At 36.6% G+C, this 22,998-nt stretch overlaps 2 protein-coding genes across 2 annotated transcripts in view; both read left to right on the forward strand.

The window, feature by feature from the left end:
- Positions 1-12,873, forward strand: part of LOC108540602 (zinc finger protein 208-like) — a 22,710-nt gene extending 9,837 nt beyond the window's left edge. The window contains 4 exon segments of the mRNA XM_017889722.1: positions 2,330-2,405; positions 8,365-12,436; positions 12,513-12,613; positions 12,615-12,873. Of these exon segments, the coding sequence (XP_017745211.1) occupies positions 2,330-2,405; positions 8,365-12,436; positions 12,513-12,613; positions 12,615-12,750 (4,385 nt within the window). The 3' untranslated portion in view covers positions 12,751-12,873.
- A 1,327-nt stretch (positions 12,874-14,200) lies between these two features.
- LOC108540603 (putative zinc finger protein 66) overlaps positions 14,201-22,998 on the forward strand; it is a 21,459-nt gene continuing 12,661 nt past the window's right edge. Inside the window, exons 1-2 of the mRNA XM_017889723.1 lie at positions 14,201-14,220; positions 21,646-22,993. Of these exons, the coding sequence (XP_017745212.1) occupies positions 14,201-14,220; positions 21,646-22,993 (1,368 nt within the window). The remainder of the gene's footprint in view (positions 14,221-21,645; positions 22,994-22,998) is intronic.

Genomic DNA, 22,998 nt, shown 5'->3' on the forward strand with positions numbered 1-22,998 from the left:
CTTTGACTATTTGAAATTTATTTTAGTTTCATGTAAACTTTAGAATTGTATTTTCCATTACTTAAAAAAAAAAAACAAAAAACACTGCAATTTTGATAGGAAGACTATTGAATCTATAGATCACTTTGGATAATATGACACTTTAATAAAATTTATTCTTTCAATCCATAGACATAAAATATTTTAAAATTAATTTTGATTTTCTAACTTTTTTTATTGTAAATTTTTTTTACCTCCTTAGTTAATTTTTTCTCAGAAATTTATTTAATGCTACATTAAATAAGATTTTTTCTTCCTCATCAGATACTTTGTTTTAAGTGTAAGAAACCATACATATACTTGTGTGCTTAATTTTATATTTTGCTAATTTACTGAGTGTATTTATTAGTTTAGACAGGTTTTAATGTACTGTTTATGGTTTTTTAAATATAAGATTGTGTGATCGACAAACAGCAACTTTTGACTTATTTTTCTTCAATTTCAATGGATTTTTTTATTTCTTTTTGTTTTCTTTTCAAAGGGGATTTCACTCTTTTTGCCCAGGCTAAAGTGCAGTGGTGTGATTTTGACTCACTGCAACCTTCACCTCTTGGGTTCAAGCGGTTCTCCTGCCTTAGCCTCCTGAATAGCTGGGATTACAGGTACTCACTATAACACCCAACTAATTTTTTGTATTTTTTTGGTAGAGATGGGGTTTCACGCTGTTGGCAAGGCTGGTCTCCAACCCCTGACCTCAGATGATATGCCCGCCTCTGCCTCCCAAAATCTTGGGATTACAGCCATGAGCCACTGCACCTGGCTGCATTTTTTTATTTCTGTGAATAATTCTTCCGCCACATACTTCCAGTACTACATTCAAAGAGAAGCATTGACAGTGGGCACAATATAGTTTTGTATTGGTGTCTGAATTTGATGGAGCAAACACCTCTTCGAGTTTTCATAAACTGATTTTAGAAGCATTTCCTCAGGGAACGGTGTGGGTTTCTTTTTTGTTTTGTTTTGTTTTCTTTTCTTTTTGAGATGTAGTTTTGCTCCTGTTGCCCAAGATGGAGTGCAATGGTGTGATCTCATCTCACCACAACCTCTGCCTCCTGGGTTCCAGCGATTCTCCTGCCTCAGCCTCCCAAGTAGCTACAAACACAGGCATGCACCACCACGCCTGGGTAATTTTGTATTTTTAGTAGAGAAGGGGTTTCTCCATTTTGGTCATGCTGGTCTTGAACTCCTGACCTCAGGCTATCCACCCACCTCAGCCCTCCAAAGTGCTGGAATTACAGGCACCACACCCTGCCCAATGCGTGGATTTCTGCGTGGGCAGAACTGACCATAAACTGTGGCTCAGGTAACTGAAACTGTCGTACAACTGCTTCAGGGACCTCAGTAAAGGCCACGGTCTGCAGGCCTGCCTACATTGTTGTAAATGGGTGCCTTCCTCCAGGTCTCTGGAATGGCAGTACCTCTACCAGACTGGCTGGGAGGAGTTTGGGTTGGTTACAGAGTAAGTTCAGAATTCTCAGTGGGACCAAGTTGGGTAAACCCTATCCTGGTGCATTGCATAGCCATGAATAGGGGTCCTGTAGTTTCCCACCTGACTAAGGGCCTACCTTCTGAATAGAACACTTCTCAATCTTAAGCTTTAGCAGGATCTCAAATCTCTCTTAGAGGTGCTTATTTTGGAGATGGTGTCTTGCTACATAACCCAGGCTGTTCTCAAAATCCTGGCCTGAAGCAGTTCTCCAACCTTAATGTACCATGTAGCTGTCATTACAGATGTGAGCTATAATGCCTGGTTCTCTCATAAAAGCATTTTTGTCAGAGAGGGCTGACTTTTTTTGCTGTAAGGGAATATGAAAATGGGAATTTTAATCTTTTCCTCTTACTGATGTCACTTTCCCTATACATTTTTACTTTCTGTTTTCTCTTTCAGATTTGTCTGTAAATTTTGATTCAGATATTTGGGACAATATGTTAGAATTTGCATGGTGTGCCTGAAGTAAATTAGATAATTCATAGGGACTCATATTTACTAAAATATTTACTTATAAATTTAAGTTTGCTGCAGGCAAAAAGGAATTAAAGGATTTTCATCTACTTTTTTAGCCTATATATAAATAATAATGTAGTTTATTTCTCAATATTTGTTTTACGTATCAGAGGGCCTAACCCTATTCTGCAAATTATATATTTTTTTATTTAACAATGTAAGGCTACTCTTTGCTTCTAAAGTTGGATTATAGCAGTTTCATTTTGTGTAAGAATACCATATATTTAAAATATTAAAAGTAACTCTAGTTTCTTTTAAATGCTAATTTTTAAAGTTTCTCATTAGAATCTTCTATTTATACCGCATATTCTCCAAAATTTTACTGCCACACAGTGCATGCCAATGATTCAAAATACCTGCAGTTAGTGAGTATACACTAGCAGTTAAATATTTCAGTAATCTAGAAACTTTTTTTTTTTTTTTTTTTTGAGATGGAGTCATGCTCTGTCACCCAGCCTGGGGTGCAGTGGTGTGATCGTGGCACAGTGCGACTTCCGCCTTCTGGGTTCAAGCAATTCTCATGCCTCAGTCTCTCAAGTGGTGGAGTTACAGGCATGTGTCACCACTCCTGGCTAATTTTTGTATTTTTAGTAGAGAGGGGCTTCACCAAGTTGGCCAAACTGGTCTAGTTGTGAGCCACCGCACACGGCCTGACAATTTTTTTAATGATACATTAGTGTTGCATACTAGATTTTATGAGTAAACATTTCTTTTATTATTGTTTTGAAGTTTTATATTAGTGTGCTTTTTTTCAGTGTAGGGTTTTTTTCTTTTCTTTCTTTTTTTTTTTTTTTGAAACAGAGTCTTGCTGCAACCTCTTCCTGGAGGGCTCAAGCTATTCTTCTGCCTTGACCGCCTAAGTAGCTGGGACTACTAGTGTGTGCCACCACGCCTGGCTAATTTTTGCATTTTTAGCAGAGACGGGGTTTCACGACATTGGCCAGTCTGGTCTGGAACTGCTGACCTCATGATTTGCGTGCCTCAGCCTCCCAAAGTGCTGGGATTACAGTTGTGATCCACTGTGCCTGTCCTCAGTGTAGGTTTCTTAATGTTAGTTTATTGGGTGTTTTGGTTTTACTTAATATAATATAACTTTAGATAATTTGCAATTCTACTTGTACATTTTAAGTCAATTTGAGGTTTAAGAGATAAATTATGGGCCAGGCGCCGTGGCTCAAGCCTGTAATCCCAGCACTTTGGGAGGCCGAGACGGGCGGATCACAAGGTCAGAAGATCAAGACCATCCTGGCTAACCTAGTGAAACCCCGTCTCTACTAAAAAATACAAAAAACTAGCCAGGCGAGGTGGTGGGCGCCTGTAATACCAGCTACTCGGGAGGCTGAGGCAGGAGAATGGCGTAAACCCGGGAGGCGGAGCTTGCAATGAGCCGAGATCGCGTCACTGCACTCCAGCCTGGGCGACAGAGCGAGACTCCGTCTCAAAAAAAAAAAAAAAAAAAAAAGATAAATTATGCATATCTATCACAATTAGATTACATATGTATGTCTGTTTATCTATAAATATGACCCCAATTTTAGTCATGGCTTATCTTATATTCTTTCTTAGCTTATTTTCCATGGTAGTTTTATCTTGTCTAAGTGAGTACTCATGGAAATAGTCTTATTTTTACCATGTGTTTAATTGTTAATATATATTTCCTTTTGTGAGAGAAACACTTTTGTGATTTGAAGGTAATTTTCAAAAAAATATGTAATTCTGGTTTTTTCTCAGTTTTCTTTAAAAAAATTGTCTTAAAACACATAACATAAAATTCACCATCTTAAATCTATTGAAGTTTACATTTCAGAGCCAGGCGTGGTGGTGGCTCGGATCTGTAATCCTAGGATTTTGGGAGGCCAAGACAGGAGGATCCCTGGAGCTCAAACAGCCTGGGGAGCATATGGAGACTCTCCACTATAAAAAAAATGTAATAATAGCCAGGCATGGTGGTTTGCAGCTGTGGTTCCAGCTACTTGGGAGATTGAGGGGGAGTCAAAATTGTGCCACTACACTTTAGCTTGGGTGACAGAGTGAGACCCTGTCTCAAAAAAAAAGCTGTTCATTTCAGGCATGTTAATTATATTCGCCTTGTTATGCAAAATACTTCTAGAAACTTTACATCTTGTAAAACTAAAACTCAATGCCCATTAAGTACCAACTGCTCATTTTAGCCTCTCCAGCCCTTGACAGACAAACCTTCCATTTTCTGATTTCATGATTTTGACTACTTAAGATATCTCACATAAGTGGAATCATACAATATCCATAATTTTGTTACTGGATTAATTCAGGTGACATAATATTCTCAATGTTCATCTTAAAATGTGATGAGATTGTTCTTTTTAAAGTGGAATAATATTCCATTGTATGTATATGTTACATTTTTTGATGTGTTTATAAATCAAGAGATATCTGGGTGGTTCAGCCTTTTGGCTTTTTTGAATACTGGTACAAAATACATGGATTTTCAATTATCTTCCAGGTCCTGTGTTGCATTTTTTTTATGTGTGGTTTGTTTCCTTCCTTCCTTCCTTCCTTCGGTGGGTGGATCACGAGTTCAGCAGATCGAGACCATCCTGGTTAACACGGTGAAACCCCATCTCTACTAAAAATACAAAAAATTAGCCGGGCATGGTGGCAGGCGCCTATAGTCCCAGCTACTCAGGAGGCTGAGGCAGGAGAATGACGTGAACCTGGGAGGTGGAGCTTGCAGTGAGCAGAGATCACGCCACTGCACTCCAGCCTGGGCAACAGAGCGAGACTCTATCTCAAAATAATAATAATAATAAAAATAATTTTTTTTGTCCCCTGAGCAAGAGTATGTTGAAGAGTGTGATCCATATTCACATATTTGTGAATTTGCCAGTTTGACTTTTGCTTTTAATTCCTAGTTTCATTCAGTTTTTGTTAGAAAACACACAGTGTATAATTTTAGTGTTTTTAAAGTGATTGGTTGTTGTTGTTTTGAGGCAAGATCTTATCGTCACCCAGGCTGCAGTGCGGTGGCATAATTGAGGCTCACTGTAGCCTCAGCCTCCTGGGCTCAAGTGATTATTATTTCACCTCAGTTTTTTGAGTAGCTAGGACTGTAGACATGTACTACCACGTCTGGCTAATTGGTTGCTTGTTTTTAGTGTTAGGACCTCACTGTTTTGCCCAGGCTGGTCTCAAACTTTTGGCCTCAGTGGATCTCCCAAAGTGTTAGGATTATAGGCAAGAGCCGTGACACCTAGTAGGTATTTTTAAATTTAATAAAGCTTGGTATGTGTCCTAACAGAATATAACAGATGCAAATAAGAATATTGTGTATTATCTTGGTTTTGACGGGAGAGTTTTTTATGTGTCTGTGAAGCCTAGTTGGTCTATAATATGGTTTGGATGTCCCTGTTGTCCAAACATCAAGCTGCAATATAAATCCTCAGTGTTGGATATGGGACCTGGTGGGACATGTTTGGGTCATGGGGGTGAATTTCTCATGAATGGCTTGGTACCTACTCTTGGTAACCAAAAAGATTAGACTCTATCAATTCAAATAAGAGCTGGTTCATTAAAAGAATGTGGCTTCTTCACCTCACACTTGCTCTGTGTCTTATCATATAATATATCCAGTTACTTCTTACCTTCCACCATGATTTTAAGCTTCTTGAAATCCTCATTAGAAGCAGATGCTGACATGTACTTCTTGTACAGTCTGATGAGCTGTGAGCCAAATAAACCTTTTTTCTTTATAAATTATGCACTCTCAAGTATTCCTCTATATGCAAAATAATTTATATGGTCTATAATATTGTCTCAGTTTTCTCTTATTTTTTGTCTGAATTTTCTGTTTATTATTGCAAATGGGTTTTTGATGTCTACAATTATTATGTTGCTATGTGTCCCCCTTCACTTTTGTCAATATTTGCTTATATATTTTGGAGCCTTGATGCTATATACCCGTATACATATAGATAGATAAATATTTTAGATTCCTGCTAAATCAATTTACTTTATCATAATATAATATCAATCATTGTCCCATGGTAGTAGTTGACTTAAAGCATATTCTGTCTAATATAATTATGATTATCTTAATTGTTACTATTTTCATGGAATATAACTTTTTTTCATTCTGTTATTTTCAGCCTATTTGACTCAATGCTAAAATGAGTCTCTTGTAGGGAGCACAGTATATGCTTTTTAAAAAAAACCACTCAGGCATTCTATATCTTTTTTTAATATAATTTTATTTACTTATATATTTATTTATTTATTTTATTTTATTTTATTTTTTGAGATAGCGTTTCGCTCTCATTACCCAGGCTGGAGTACAATGGTGCAATCTCAACTCACTGCAACCTTCACCTCCTGGGTTCAAGCGATTCTTCTGCCTCAGCCTCCCAAGTAGCTGGGATTACAGGTGCATGCCACCACACCTGGATAATTTCTTGTATTTTAGTAGAGATGGGGTTTTCCCATGATGGCCAGGCTCATCTTGAACTCCTGACCTCAGGTAATCTGCCTACGTTGGCCTCCCAAAGTGTTGGGATTAGACGTGTCAGCCACTGTGCCTGGCCTCATGTATTTTTGAGATAGGGTCTCACTCTGTCAACCAGGCGTATTTACATGGCTCACGGCTGCTCGAACCTCCCAAAATCAGATGATCCTCTCCATTCAGCCTCTTAAGTAGCTGGGTTACATGAATGTGCCCGCACACCCAGCTAGCTTTTTTTGTATTTTTTGTAGAGACAGAGTTTTGCCATGTTGCCCAGGCTGATCTTGAACTTGTGGGATCAAGTAATTGGCCCACCTTGGCCGTCCAAAGTCCTAAGATTACATTTCATTTCATTAAATAGCTTAATGAGAGTTCTGTATTTTTGTATCTACTGAATGATTTGGTGACAGAAATTTGCATTGCTTTTACCTATTACCTTTCAGTAACAATGCTGCAATAATTATGCAAAAGTTAATGAATGTGCTACCTTCTGTTTCATTAGTCTACTTTTTCAACTTTTTACTAATAACAAATTATTTTAATTCTGTAGCTTTTTGATGTGTTTTGAAATCAGAAATGGTAATGCCTCCAACATTGTTCCTTTTTTTGTAGATTGTTAGGTAGTTTATTGTTTCTTTAGATTCCATATACTTTTGGATTTGTTGTTTGTATTTCTTCAAAATGCAATGAGACTTTTGAAAACATTGCATTAAATCTGTAGATTAAATTGAGCAGTACAGACATCTTCACAATATTAATTATTTCTTTTTCAATTGTTTGTTTTTGAGATGGAGTTAAATTCACCCACGTTGGCTTCCCAAAGTGCTGGGATTACAGGTGTGAGCCACTGTACACAGCTCAGTTTTTTGAACAAGTGCATGCTCAAGAGCGTGTTTTATCATTTCTATATATTTGTAAATTTATCAATTATTTATATTATTGTTTTACACTGTAATTCCATTTTTGTCATAGAAAGTAGTCTATAAAATTTCAGTTTTAAAAAATGTGTTAAGGCTTCATTTTTGGTCTAAGAGGTGGTTTATATAGGAGAATTCTCTATGAGCTATTGAGAAGGCTGTGTATCCTGATGTTGTTGAGGAGTGTTCTCTTTATCTTCATTAGAAATAATGGTTTTTTACTGCCTTCTAGTCCTCTGTTCCCTTATTAATATTCTGTCTTGTTTTATTATTATTACAGAAAATGAAGGATTGAAATATCCTACTATAGTTATATTGCTGTCTGTGTGTATTCAATTTTGTATTTGCTTTATTTATTTGAAACTCTAATATGAGATGCATACATGCAAATACACACATGTATAAACAAATTTGTCATAGATTCCCAGTGAAAGAATGCATATATTGTTTAATGCCTTCTTTGTCTTCTTGAAGTTTTGACTTAAAGTACGTTTTATAAAATATGACAGTTTCTTAGTTAAGATGTAGCTTGTGTAATATTATTTTGAGCCCTTCTGCTCTCATTTGGTTAATATTTACATGAAATTTCTACTTCCGTCTTGCCACTTTCAGTCTTTTTTTATCATTAGATCTCAACTGACTCTTGTAAAAAGGCAAGTTGAATCTTGATTTTTAAAAATTTTTAATAATCCTTTTTATTTAAAGTGTGTCTCTTAATTGGAGAGATAATTATATATATATTTAAATAGTTTTCTGCAAAAGAAAAACTTATTTTATTGTTTTGATTCTTGTGTCTTTGTCTCTCATTTTCTTTTTCTTTTTTTTTTTATTTTTGTATTGACATGCTTTCAGTTTCTTTTTTTCTTTTGTGTATCTGTACAGACATTTTCTAAGTGATACCTTCTGAGTTTACATAAAACCTCTAAAAGATCCAACAATATATTTAAATGTGGTAAAANTGAATGTGAAGAATGTGGCAAAACCTTTAAGTACCTTTCTTCCCTTTCTACACATAAAATAATTCATATTGGAGAGAAACTCTACAAATGTGAAGAATGTGGCAAAGCCTTTAAGCAGTCCTCAAACCTCACTACACATAAGATAATTCATACTGGAGAGAAACCCTACAAATGTAAAAAATGTGGAAAAGCCTTTAACCAGTCTGCACACCTTACTACACATAAGATAATTCATACTGGAGAGAAGCCCTACAAATGTGAAGACTGTGGCAAAGCCTTTAACCGCTCCTCTAACCTTACTACACATAAGAAAATTCACACTGGAGAGAAACCCTACAAATGTGAAGAATGTGGCAAGGCCTTTAAACGCTCCTCTATCCTTACTATACATAAGAGAATTCATACTGGGGAGAAACCCTATGAATGTGAAGAATGTGGCAAAACCTTTAAGTACCTTTCTTCCCTTTCTACACATAAAATAATTCATATTGGAGAGAAACTCTACAAATGTGAAGAATGTGGCAAAGCCTTTAAGCAGTCCTCAAACCTCACTACACATAAGATAATTCATACTGGAGAGAAACCCTACAAATGTAAAAAATGTGGAAAAGCCTTTAACCAGTCTGCACACCTTACTACACATAAGATAATTCATACTGGAGAGAAGCCCTACAAATGTGAAGACTGTGGCAAAGCCTTTAACCGCTCCTCTAACCTTACTACACATAAGAAAATTCACACTGGAGAGAAACCCTACAAATGTGAAGAATGTGGCAAGGCCTTTAAACGCTCCTCTATCCTTACTATACATAAGAGAATTCATACTGGGGAGAAACCCTATGAATGTGAAGAATGTGGCAAAACCTTTAAGTACCTTTCTTCCCTTTCTACACATAAAATAATTCATATTGGAGAGAAACTCTACAAATGTGAAGAATGTGGCAAAGCCTTTAAGCAGTCCTCAAACCTCACTACACATAAGATAATTCATACTGGAGAGAAACCCTACAAATGTAAAAAATGTGGAAAAGCCTTTAACCAGTCTGCACACCTTACTACACATAAGATAATTCATACTGGAGAGAAGCCCTACAAATGTGAAGACTGTGGCAAAGCCTTTAACCGCTCCTCTAACCTTACTACACATAAGAAAATTCACACTGGAGAGAAACCCTACAAATGTGAAGAATGTGGCAAGGCCTTTAAACGCTCCTCTATCCTTACTATACATAAGAGAATTCATACTGGGGAGAAACCCTATGAATGTGAAGAATGTGGCAAAACCTTTAAGTACCTTTCTTCCCTTTCTACACATAAAATAATTCATATTGGAGAGAAACTCTACAAATGTGAAGAATGTGGCAAAGCCTTTAAGCAGTCCTCAAACCTCACTACACATAAGATAATTCATACTGGAGAGAAACCCTACAAATGTAAAAAATGTGGAAAAGCCTTTAACCAGTCTGCACACCTTACTACACATAAGATAATTCATACTGGAGAGAAGCCCTACAAATGTGAAGACTGTGGCAAAGCCTTTAACCGCTCCTCTAACCTTACTACACATAAGAAAATTCACACTGGAGAGAAACCCTACAAATGTGAAGAATGTGGCAAGGCCTTTAAACGCTCCTCTATCCTTACTATACATAAGAGAATTCATACTGGGGAGAAACCCTATGAATGTGAAGAATGTGGCAAAACCTTTAAGTACCTTTCTTCCCTTTCTACACATAAAATAATTCATATTGGAGAGAAACTCTACAAATGTGAAGAATGTGGCAAAGCCTTTAAGCAGTCCTCAAACCTCACTACACATAAGATAATTCATACTGGAGAGAAACCCTACAAATGTAAAAAATGTGGAAAAGCCTTTAACCAGTCTGCACACCTTACTACACATAAGATAATTCATACTGGAGAGAAGCCCTACAAATGTGAAGACTGTGGCAAAGCCTTTAACCGCTCCTCTAACCTTACTACACATAAGAAAATTCACACTGGAGAGAAACCCTACAAATGTGAAGAATGTGGCAAGGCCTTTAAACGCTCCTCTATCCTTACTATACATAAGAGAATTCATACTGGGGAGAAACCCTATGAATGTGAAGAATGTGGCAAAACCTTTAAGTACCTTTCTTCCCTTTCTACACATAAAATAATTCATATTGGAGAGAAACTCTACAAATGTGAAGAATGTGGCAAAGCCTTTAAGCAGTCCTCAAACCTCACTACACATAAGATAATTCATACTGGAGAGAAACCCTACAAATGTAAAAAATGTGGAAAAGCCTTTAACCAGTCTGCACACCTTACTACACATAAGATAATTCATACTGGAGAGAAGCCCTACAAATGTGAAGACTGTGGCAAAGCCTTTAACCGCTCCTCTAACCTTACTACACATAAGAAAATTCACACTGGAGAGAAACCCTACAAATGTGAAGAATGTGGCAAGGCCTTTAAACGCTCCTCTATCCTTACTATACATAAGAGAATTCATACTGGGGAGAAACCCTATGAATGTGAAGAATGTGGCAAAACCTTTAAGTACCTTTCTTCCCTTTCTACACATAAAATAATTCATATTGGAGAGAAACTCTACAAATGTGAAGAATGTGGCAAAGCCTTTAAGCAGTCCTCAAACCTCACTACACATAAGATAATTCATACTGGAGAGAAACCCTACAAATGTAAAAAATGTGGAAAAGCCTTTAACCAGTCTGCACACCTTACTACACATAAGATAATTCATACTGGAGAGAAGCCCTACAAATGTGAAGACTGTGGCAAAGCCTTTAACCGCTCCTCTAACCTTACTACACATAAGAAAATTCACACTGGAGAGAAACCCTACAAATGTGAAGAATGTGGCAAGGCCTTTAAACGCTCCTCTATCCTTACTATACATAAGAGAATTCATACTGGGGAGAAACCCTATGAATGTGAAGAATGTGGCAAAACCTTTAAGTACCTTTCTTCCCTTTCTACACATAAAATAATTCATATTGGAGAGAAACTCTACAAATGTGAAGAATGTGGCAAAGCCTTTAAGCAGTCCTCAAACCTCACTACACATAAGATAATTCATACTGGAGAGAAACCCTACAAATGTAAAAAATGTGGAAAAGCCTTTAACCAGTCTGCACACCTTACTACACATAAGATAATTCATACTGGAGAGAAGCCCTACAAATGTGAAGACTGTGGCAAAGCCTTTAACCGCTCCTCTAACCTTACTACACATAAGAAAATTCACACTGGAGAGAAACCCTACAAATGTGAAGAATGTGGCAAGGCCTTTAAACGCTCCTCTATCCTTACTATACATAAGAGAATTCATACTGGGGAGAAACCCTATGAATGTGAAGAATGTGGCAAAACCTTTAAGTACCTTTCTTCCCTTTCTACACATAAAATAATTCATATTGGAGAGAAACTCTACAAATGTGAAGAATGTGGCAAAGCCTTTAAGCAGTCCTCAAACCTCACTACACATAAGATAATTCATACTGGAGAGAAACCCTACAAATGTAAAAAATGTGGAAAAGCCTTTAACCAGTCTGCACACCTTACTACACATAAGATAATTCATACTGGAGAGAAGCCCTACAAATGTGAAGACTGTGGCAAAGCCTTTAACCGCTCCTCTAACCTTACTACACATAAGAAAATTCACACTGGAGAGAAACCCTACAAATGTGAAGAATGTGGCAAGGCCTTTAAACGCTCCTCTATCCTTACTATACATAAGAGAATTCATACTGGGGAGAAACCCTATGAATGTGAAGAATGTGGCAAAACCTTTAAGTACCTTTCTTCCCTTTCTACACATAAAATAATTCATATTGGAGAGAAACCCTACAAATGTGAAGAATGTGGCAAAGCCTTCAACTGTTCCTCACACCTTACTACACATAAGAAAATTCATACTGGAGAGAAACCCTACAAATGTGAAGAATGTGGCAAAGGCTTTAAGTGCTCCTCTATGCTTACTAGACATAAGAGAATTCATACTGGAGAGAAACCCTACAAATGTGAAGTGTGGCAAAGCTTTTAACCATCCCACAACCCTTTTTTCACCTAAGAAAATTCATATTGGAGGGAAACCATACAAGTGCAATAAATGTGGCAAAGCCTTTATTTCATCCTCAAACCTTAGAAGACATGAGATAATTCATATGGGAGAGAATCCCTACAAATATGAAAATGTGGCAAAGCCTTAAACACTCCTCTACCCTTACTAGACATAAGATAATTCATACTGGAGAGAAACCCTATGAGTTTGATGAATGTGGGAAAGTTTTTAACCAGCTATCAACTTTTACTAAATACGAGAATTTATATGGAACATAAACCCTACAAATACAAAGAATGTGACAAAGAGGGAGTTCTCAACCCTTATTGCACATAATTCATATTGGACAGAAACCTTAAAGAATGTGGCCCCTGAAGAATGTGGCAAAGCCTATAACAAGTAATCAATTTTTTTTTTTTTTTTTTGAGATGAAGTTTCATGCTTGTCACCCAAGCTGGAATACAGTGCCACGATCTTGGCTCACTGCAACCTCCGCCTCCTGAATTCAAGTCATTCTTCTGCCTCAGCTTTTCTAGTAGCTGAGATTACAAGTGCCTACCACCATGCCCAGCTAATTTTTATATTTTTAGTAGAGATGCAATTTTACCATTTTTGCCTGGGTGGTCTCAAACTCCTGACCTCAGGTGATCCATTCACTTTGGCCTCCTAAAGTGCTGGGATTACAGGCATGAACCATGATGCCTGGCCACCATTTCTGAATTCTTAAGAGACTTGGTGATAATTCATGCTGAAGAGGAACTCCACAAACCTAAAAAACGTGACAGTGCTTTTACCAACCCCTCCAACTTCTCTATACATAACAATAATTATTCTGGTGTGAAACCCTAGAAATACATAAAATGTGACAGAGCCTTTATATGGTGGCCACACTTGATTGTGGGTAAGATAACTCATACTGGCAAAACTCCTACAAGTGTGAAGAATGTGGCAAAACTTTTAATCAGTACTTACACCTTATTTCACAAGAAAGCTATTATCCTTGAGAAAAATTGTACAAATATAAGGAATATGGAAAACCCATTAACTCCTACTCATATCTTAACATAAAAAGGTTTCTTTTAATAAAAGCATTAAGAGTGTAATTACTGTCAAAAAATATTTCAGAAAGTATAAGCCTTTAAACTGAAGAAATATGAAGACAACTATTACAACTATAAAGGGGGTTATAGCACATTTACTTATATCAGAGATCTTATTGCACACATTTTGTACTAGAGGAAAACCCTGAAGCAGTTGCTCAAGTTTGTTCAACATCAGGAAATTTATATTGGAGATGAGTCCTGTAAATGTAATACATTTAGAAACACTTTTTTTTTTTCCCAGAAACTACATCTTAGAAAACACCAGAGAGTTTATACTAAAATACAGTTTTGCAGATGCAGTAAATATAAAAACATTTAATTCGAAATAGAATGTATATAAATATCAGAATCTACAGTAGAATAACTAAGGCACTGACACTTGAGTATAAAAACTAATCCACAACTACAGTTTTAGATAAATGATTTGTATGTAACTTTAAAAGATTTTGGAAGCATTGTAATTACATTGAAAGTATACTTGCTTAAAATGTTTTGAAAACTGAATAGTGATGTAATACAGCTTTCAAATTATGCTGTTATTTTATTCCTATTCACATGTGAAAGCAAGTGATCAATTGCTTCTACATCAGAGATATTAGACATATTTAAAAATTACTTGGACATTATGACGTTTTCTATAAAAGAGTAAGGACATTAAAATGTAAGATGCATAATGAAAATATAAGTGGAGAGGTTCTTTGTAGTAAACCTCAAGTAATGTATAAGGTAAATGTTCAGAGCAATACTTTTCTACATTATAGTGTCACAAAGAAATAGTTGAAAGTATGTTAAAATAAATTAGTATATTGTTTTACTAATTGTACTTTTTATGTAATAAAATACAGTACATTTAAAAATTGTTAGGGCTGGGCTCGATCCCTGAAATCCCAGCACTTTGGGAGGTCGAGGTGGGTGGATCACCTGAGGTGGTGAATTTGAGACCAGCCTGGCCAACATGGAGAAACCCCTTCTCTATTAAAATTTTTAGCCAGCCATGGTGGTGCATGCCTGTAATTCCAGCTACTCAGGAGGCTGAGGCAGGAGAATTGCTTTAACTAGGGAGATGGAGGTTGTGGTGAGCCCAGATCATGCCATTGCACTCCAGACTGGGCAACAAGAACAAAACTCTGTGCTCCCACCCCCGAGAAAAAAAAAAAAAAAAAAAAAAAAAATGTGTGTGTGAAGTTAATTTATTATTTTTAACATGTTAAGACTATTGTGCGTTTAATGAAGCCATTATGCCATGCCACTGAACGTTTAAATATCCCACGCTTACACTCCCAAGGGTGCGGCTACAAGATGGTAGGCAATATATGATTTGTTATAATAGTGGAAAAAACATCTGCTAGTAATCACGTTTGCAATGGCTTTAAACTGGGGCAAATTAAAGAATAACTTTTTTCCGCACAGATTAAATTTTAACTCCTTTTTTCTTATTGAAATTGTTATTTATATTGTAGTTATAAGTATGTGTACGCATATTTATGCCTATTGGGCATATTTTGATGCTCAGGCCTACAATATGTAGTAATACATTAGGGTAAATATGGTATCCATAACGCTCTAGCATTTATCTTTTATATTACCAAACAGTGTAATTACTAATTGCCTCTTTATTTATTTTAAAATGTACAAATTAAATTGTTACTACAGGTTTTTTTATGGTCCAATAATTATACAATAATATAAATAAAATACCATCCCATTGTCAAGGCCTCAACCCGCCTGTATTCCACGCACTTGGGAGGCCAAGGCAGGTGGAATTGCTTGAGGCCCTAGAGTTTAAGGACCAGCCTGGCCCAACATGGTGAAACCGGCTGTGCTCTACTGAAAATACAACAATTAGCAGGCCCCATGGTGGTTGCACGCCTGGAAGCTGAGGCAGGAGAACTGTTCAAACCTGAGAGGTGGAGGGTTGGCCAGTGAGTCGAGATCGTGGCCACTGTACTCCAGCATGGTGACAGAGTGAGGCCTCCATCTTAAAAAAAAAAAAAAAAAAAAGAAGAAAGAAGAAGAAAACGAAAACAAAGTCCCCATATATTTCTGAGTCCCTGAAAATTTATTAATAAATTTTTTTGTTATATAGGCTTTGCTTGAATGTTATGGTCCTCCTCTGCCTGCAAGCCATATGACTTTTAGTTTTAATTTCGTAGAGTTAAAGTATACTCATATTACTCTCAGAAGATAAGCCTTAGGAGTATGAAAACTATGAGTGAGCTGTTTTTGTGTGAGTAGCGAAGTTTGTAACATATTTTAAAGAAGATCCAAATTATTCGACAACAAAACTAATTGGTGACTAACAAAACTAAACATTTGAAAATCCTGAAAGGCACAATTTATACTTAGCTGCTTTGTATTCAATTCTATCAAGTGTAAGAAATATTACACCGGCTTATGATTTGGATTCTCACCTGGAATCGGGCCCTATTAAAGGCACAGGCAACTTTGTCTCCAGAAACAACACTCGAGTACAACAGTAAAACCCCTCTTCAAACAAAAAAAAAAAAAAAGATTTTAACACTTATTTTCACGAATATTCAACCAAAATTGAATAATTGGATATATTTTTATTGTTCTATGTGTATGTGAATGTATAAAATGGTGCATACAGGAAAATGAGTGAGAAAACAGATGTTAAGATTTATAGTGAATAAAACTGGAAAATAATTATATCCAGTTGATATCTTTGTTTATGTAGATAACAAAAGCAGCAGAAAGACTTTTTATTTTTTCAAGATGGAATCTTGCTCTGTCACCCAGGCTGAGTGCAGTGGTGAGATCTAGGCTCACCGCAACCTCCACCTCCTGGGTTCAAGCAATTCTCATGCCTCAGCCATTTTAGTAGCTGGGATTACAGGTGTGTGCCACCACGCCTGACTAATTTTTGTATTTTTAGTAGAGACAGGATTTCATTATGTTGGCCAGACTGATCTCAAACTCCTGACCATGATCTACCTGCCTCAGCCTCCCACAGTGTTGGTATTACAGGCATGAGCCACTGTGACTGGCGAAAGACTATTTTAAAAGTTTATTTAGGTGGGTAGACAACGTTCCAAGACAATACCCTGGATTCCCAGTCTCTTGCACACCTGCTGTGTAATACTTTCCTCTTGAGTGTAGAAACGTGTGACTGTGCTGGGAAGTCACTCATGAAGTTAAGTTACTCATGTGTTGACTTTGTCTTTATCAAAATGGAGATTATCCTGATTGTGCTAAACTTAATCAGATGTGCTTTTAAGAGAAAGAGACACACCGTAGAAAAACACCCCTGCTGGCCTAAAAGTAAGTGACTTCTTGGTGGAACATGTAAGCTGCTTATGGTGGCCACATAACAGGAAACATGTTTGTATATTGTCTTCATCCTGCCTCCTACACATTGATTTCAGTAAGGAGCATGAGAGGATCTTATGGCAGAGGGTAAAAAAGGGACTCTCATTCATGTAAGAAATAATCACCTCTCATCTGGGATAGCTTAAGAGAAACAGGAGATCACAATAGGACCACATTAATGGGAGGAAAAGGGTAACCTGGGTAAAAGTGCTTACTGGCATTATGGAACAATATTTAGCAAGCTGTAGTGAATGATCAGCCTCTGGGATACTGATAGTCTACCAACAATGCTGAACTCATTCTATTTCAATCAGCATGTCTGCACCATTCTGGTGACCCAGGTTTACACTATTCATTACAGAAATACCATGAAGACCAGTGGGTAATGTCCTAGCATTGGACTTACTTCAAAAGCATACTTAATTGTTTTCACATTTGAAAAACCTTAAAAACGATGAATTTATAGTTAACATAGAGGATTCTACTATACTGTAATACAAGATTAAACTGTAAACACCTTAATACGAATATTTTTTGAATGCATGATTAGTTATGTAGATAGTTTCTTTCAGAGTCACAGGACCAAAGTAACAACTAGAGAAAACATTTGAAATGGGATAAAATTAACCAAAACCACATCTTTTCAATGGCTTGGTGTAATTGCCATACTTATGGAAATGGCCAGATGACTAACAAGAAACAGAAAGATTTTGGCTTTTCTCAATGATTGTTTTTGACCTTTTGAAATTAAAAATCCTGGCTAAACTCTTTAAAGGGAATATTTTATAGATGGCTTCCCAGGGTTTCCAAGTAAATGAAGGATGGATTCTCTCTCTGTAATCCAGGCTGCAGTGCAATGTTGTGTTCTCAGCTCACTGCTAACCCCACCTCCCTGGTTCAAGCGATTCTTCTGCTTCAGCCTCCCAGGTATCTGGGATAACAGGCACCCATCATTATGCCTGGATAATTTTTGTATCTTTAGTAGAGATGGGATTTTACCATGTTACCCAGGCTCATCTTGAACTGCTGACCTCAGAGTGCTTGGATTAAAGGCTTGAACCACTGTGCCCAGCTGGAAGAATTTTGATAGGCAGGGAAATGCACCTCATATACACACATTGCTCTACTCTGATTTACTTCAACACTGAAAAATTGAAGATTGTAAATGTAGTCTCAATTTAGAGTGAATTAAAAAAAGATTTGTTTTTCAAACAAGCAAATGTATAAAATTAATAGGTAACAGATTCCATTAGCTGATAAAAAATAGTATGACTAAATTTAGTAAGTATCCAGCTATGCAAATAGCAGTCCAATTAAGTTAAGACCCTAATAGCTGCATGTGGAAAGCATTGATGTGCAGTGTGGTGCACCTCCACTCAGCATTTTCTTCTGCCTCTTTACAGAGATACCAATTCTTCCTGAGTTACTCAGGGTCCATACTGCTGTTAGAAATGCTTGTTCTCTGGAGCCATAAAGAAATGACACTTGAACATAAATTTAATTTTCTTAGCAAGGCCATTTTTACTTTTTTCAGAAACGGTACACTCGCCAGCAGTTTTGCCACAAGAATACACCGAAAAAAGGAGACAGGTCATTTATAACCTGATGCATCCTTTCTACTGATGTGTCCGGTTTTCATTGGCTGAAACAGGACCTCACATTCTGTATTTCTCCCAATTGTTTAGCAACTTAGAACTTTTTTTAAAAAGCAAAGGCAGAGAACAAAGGAAGGAGGAAGTAACTTGTGGAATGCTGAGAAAGGTAAAAGCACCTTCAAATAAGGAAGAGTAACAGGCTATGACCTAATGCTTGCTTGGACCAGTATAAGCATGCCAGGGCAAATATTTAGGCTAAATTTTGGGGCTAAGAACATAAAGTACATTGATTTATTTTATTTTATTTTTTTAAGTCTTTTTAAAATTTCTTATTTATTTATTTTTTATTTCACTTTAAGTTCTAGGGTACATGTGCTCAACGTGCAGGTTTGTTACATATGTATACATGTGCCATGCTGGTGTGCTGCACCCATTAACTCATCATTTACATTAGGCATATCTCCTAATGCTATCCCTCCCCCATCCCCTAACCCATGACAGGCTCCGGTGTGTGATGTTACCCACCCTGTGTCCAAGTGTTCTCATTGTTCAATCCCCAACTATGAGAACATGCGGTGTTTGGTTTTCTGTTATTGCAACAGTTTTGCTGAGAATGACGGTTTCCAGCTGCATCCTGAGTTTACATAAAACCTCTAAAAGATCCAACAATATATTTAAATGTGGTAAAAAATCAACTTAAGTTTCATACAAAATATTTTCATCATTACATCTGCCTTCACTTTGTTATTGATTTGGCTAATCACATTTTTTATGTTTGTATATTCATTAACAGATGTTTATAATAATTTCTGTTTTTTTAAGTAATAATTAAAAATGTTTTCTGCACCATTATGGTAATGTTAAGAAATTCCATTTTTGTGTATGTGCATATCTTTCCCAGAAAGTTACATATTTTCTTATGATTATGTGTTGTTTTCTTGCATTATGTTGTTTTCAGTGGAAGAAACTCCTTTCAGTATCTTTGATATATAGGGCATATGCAGTGCCAATGTAGGTTCTCAGGATTTGGTTATTTTGGAAGTACTTATTTTTATTTGGTAGTACAATTGAGGTGATGGTATTATTCTCACTTGACAGCTTTTTTATTATTATTATTATTTTAACTTTAACAATATCACAGTTTCCTTCTCACCTGCAAAAAATATTTTTCTAAATTGACTTGTTATCTCATGAGACTATGCTTATAAATGACACATCATTTTGATCTTATAGCTCCCAAAATTCTCTAATCCGTGATTTTTGAAATTTTGCTTATATGTATGTTTGTTATAAATATCTTTGTGTGTATCCTAGTTTGTTTATTCAGCTTTCTCATGTTTACCTCATTTTTAAAGAAATTTTCCAGTTTTTAAATATTTTTTATATCCACAATTTTGTTTTTTGCTATTTAAATGTTTCTGGTTGTTATTCTCATTTTTCTGATCTTTGGTAGTTGTCTGTGTTCCTACTTAACTTGCTGAATATTCAACTTATTTATTTATTTATTTATTTTTCTGAGACAGAGTCTCTCTCTGTCGCCATGGCTGGAGTGCAGTTGTGTGATCTTTGTTCACTGCAACCTCCATCTCCCAGGTTCAAGCAATTTTCTTGCCTCAGCCTCTCAAGTAGCTGGGATTATAGGTGCCTGCAACCACACTCGGCTAATTTTATGTATTTTTAGTACATATAAGGTTTCACCATGTTGGCCAGGCTAATCTTGAACTCCTGACCTCAAATGATCCACTCACCTCAGCCTCCCAAAGTGCTGGGATTACAGGCATGAGCCACCATGCTGGCCCTATTTTATTGTATTTTTCAGACAGTCTTCCTCTGTTGCCCAGGCTGGAGTGCAGAGGTATAATCTTCACTCACTGATGGGGCCATGTTGCTCTAATATTTTGTATTTACTGTAATCTTTGATTGAGATTTGGACATTAACAAAAAGCTACCTGTTAGAATCTTTAAAATATAACTATCCAAGATTTGGACATTAACAAAAAGCTACCTGTTAGAATCTTTAAAATATAACTATCCTGACATAGTCTGAAATCAGTTGTCATGGCTAGAGATTTTGGGAATTTCTCAAATACGTTTTTAGGATGTGTCTTGTCTAAAATTTTGTGTTTATTGTTTAGTTAAATTGGCTTATTCATATTTCTTCTTAATAGTCAGTAATTACTTGCTATACCTATTCCCTCTTTGGGGTAGGGCAGTATCTCTGCTTCTGTAACATTTATCTTTAGATGCAGCAGACTCAAACTGTTAATCCAACTTATATCACCATTTCCTTCAGCATTTTATGTCATGGGAGACATTTACCAGTGTCTAGAAAACCCCTAAAAGCCAAAATAAAGATGTATGTGCCAATATTTTCTTGTTTTTTAAAAAAGAAACCAGGATTTGGCAATTTACATTTGTGTGTGTGTGTGTGTGTGTGTGTGTGTGTGTGTGTGTGAGAGAGAGAGAGAGAGAGAGAGAGAGAGAGAGAGAGAGAGAGAGTGTCTCACCCTGTTACCTATGCTGGAATTCAGAGGCATGATCGTGGTCACTACAATATCTGCCATTAGAGAGTCTCACTCTGTCACCCAGGTTGGAGTGCAGTGGCATGATGTTGGCTCACTGCAACCTCTGCCTCCTGAGTTCAAACAATATTCTGCCTCACCCTCCTGAGTAGCTGAGATTACAAGTGCCTGCCACCACACCTTTCTAATTTTTTGTAGTTTTAGTAGAGACAGGGTCTCACCATCTTGGCCAGGCTCCCTTTGAACTCCTGACCTTATGATCAACCCATGTCAGCCTCCCAATGTGCTGAAATTACTGGCATGAGCCATCATTCCTGACCAACAATTTACTTTTAAAGGCACAATGTTATACTGGAGAGCAGGAAGAGCTCTGTTGGGTATAAGTAACAGACTTTTCTTTTTATTCTATGTGACTCTTTGCGTTGTGCTCACCTGGGGCCCTTCACACACTTAATTATAAATTTTTTACAAATGTATTTTGGGCAGTATGCTTTGGTTAAATTTATATGTCCAGGAAGAAATTACAGCTTGTGGTATTTTACTATGTCATCTTGCTTATGTAGTATGTATACTTGTATAGGTTTGATTTGTAAAGTATATTTATCTGAGTCTAGCAATTGAAGTAATGTGTTTATATGGTTTCTTTCAGTTTTGTGTTCTCATTTTACCCAAGACCTTTGGCCAGAGCAGAGCATAAAAGATTCTTTCCAAAAACTGATACTGAGAAGATATGAAAAATATGGACATGACAATTTACAGTTTAAAAAAGCCTGTGAAGGTGTGGATGAGTGTAAGGTGCACAAAAGAGGTTATAGTGGACTTAACCAACGTTTGACAACTATCCAGAGCAAAATATTTCAATGTGATAAATATGGGAAAGTCTGTCATCAATTTTCAAATACAAACAGACATAAGACAAGACATACTGGAAAAAAAGCTTTAAAATGTGTAGAATGTGGCAAAGCTTTTAACCAGTCCTCAATCCTTAATACACGTAAGAAAATTCATACTGGAGAGAAACCCTACAAATGTATAGAATGTGGAAAAGCCTTCAACTGGTCCTCACAGCTTACTACACATAAGATAATTCATACTGGAGAGAAATGGTACAAATGTGAAGACTGTGGCAAAGCCTTTAACCGCTCCTCTAACCTTACTACACATAAGAAAATTCACACTGGAGAGAAACCCTACAAATGTGAAGAATGTGGCAAGGCCTTTAAGCGCTCCTCTGTCCTTACTACACATAAGAGAATTCATACTGGGGAGAAACCCTATGAATGTGAAGAATGTGGCAAAACCTTTAAGTACCTTTCTTCCCTTTCTACACATAAAATAATTCATACTGGAGAGAAACCCTACAAATGTGAAGAATGTGGCAAAGCCTTTAATGACTCATCTACCGTTACTAAACATAAGAGAATTCATACTGGAGAGAAACCCTACAAATGTGATGAATGTGGTGAAGCCTTTAAGTACTCCTGTTCCCTTACTGCACATAAGATAATTCATACTGGAAAGAAGCCTTACAAATGTGAAGAATGTGGCAAAGTGTTTAAGCGCTCCTCTCCCCTTTCTAAACATAAGAGAATTCATACTGGAGAGAAACCCTACAAATGTGAAGAATGTGGCAAAGCCTTCAGTCGGTCCTCTATTCTTACTACACATAAGATAATTCATACTGGAGAGAAGCCCTACAAATGTGAAGACTGTGGCAAAGCCTTTAACCGCTCATCTAACCTTACTACACATAAGAAAATTCACACTGGAGAGAAACCCTACAAATGTGAAGAATGTGGCAAGGCCTTTAAACGCTCCTCTATCCTTACTATACATAAGAGAATTCATACTGGGGAGAAACCCTATGAATGTGAAGAATGTGGCAAAACCTTTAAGTACCTTTCTTCCCTTTCTACACATAAAATAATTCATATTGGAGAGAAACCCTACAAATGTGAAGAATGTGGCAAAGCCTT

The sequence above is a fragment of the Rhinopithecus bieti genome, unplaced genomic scaffold (genome assembly GCF_001698545.2).
Source record: "Rhinopithecus bieti isolate Rb0 unplaced genomic scaffold, ASM169854v2 scaffold_19685, whole genome shotgun sequence".
Taxonomy (NCBI): Eukaryota; Metazoa; Chordata; class Mammalia; order Primates; family Cercopithecidae; genus Rhinopithecus; species Rhinopithecus bieti.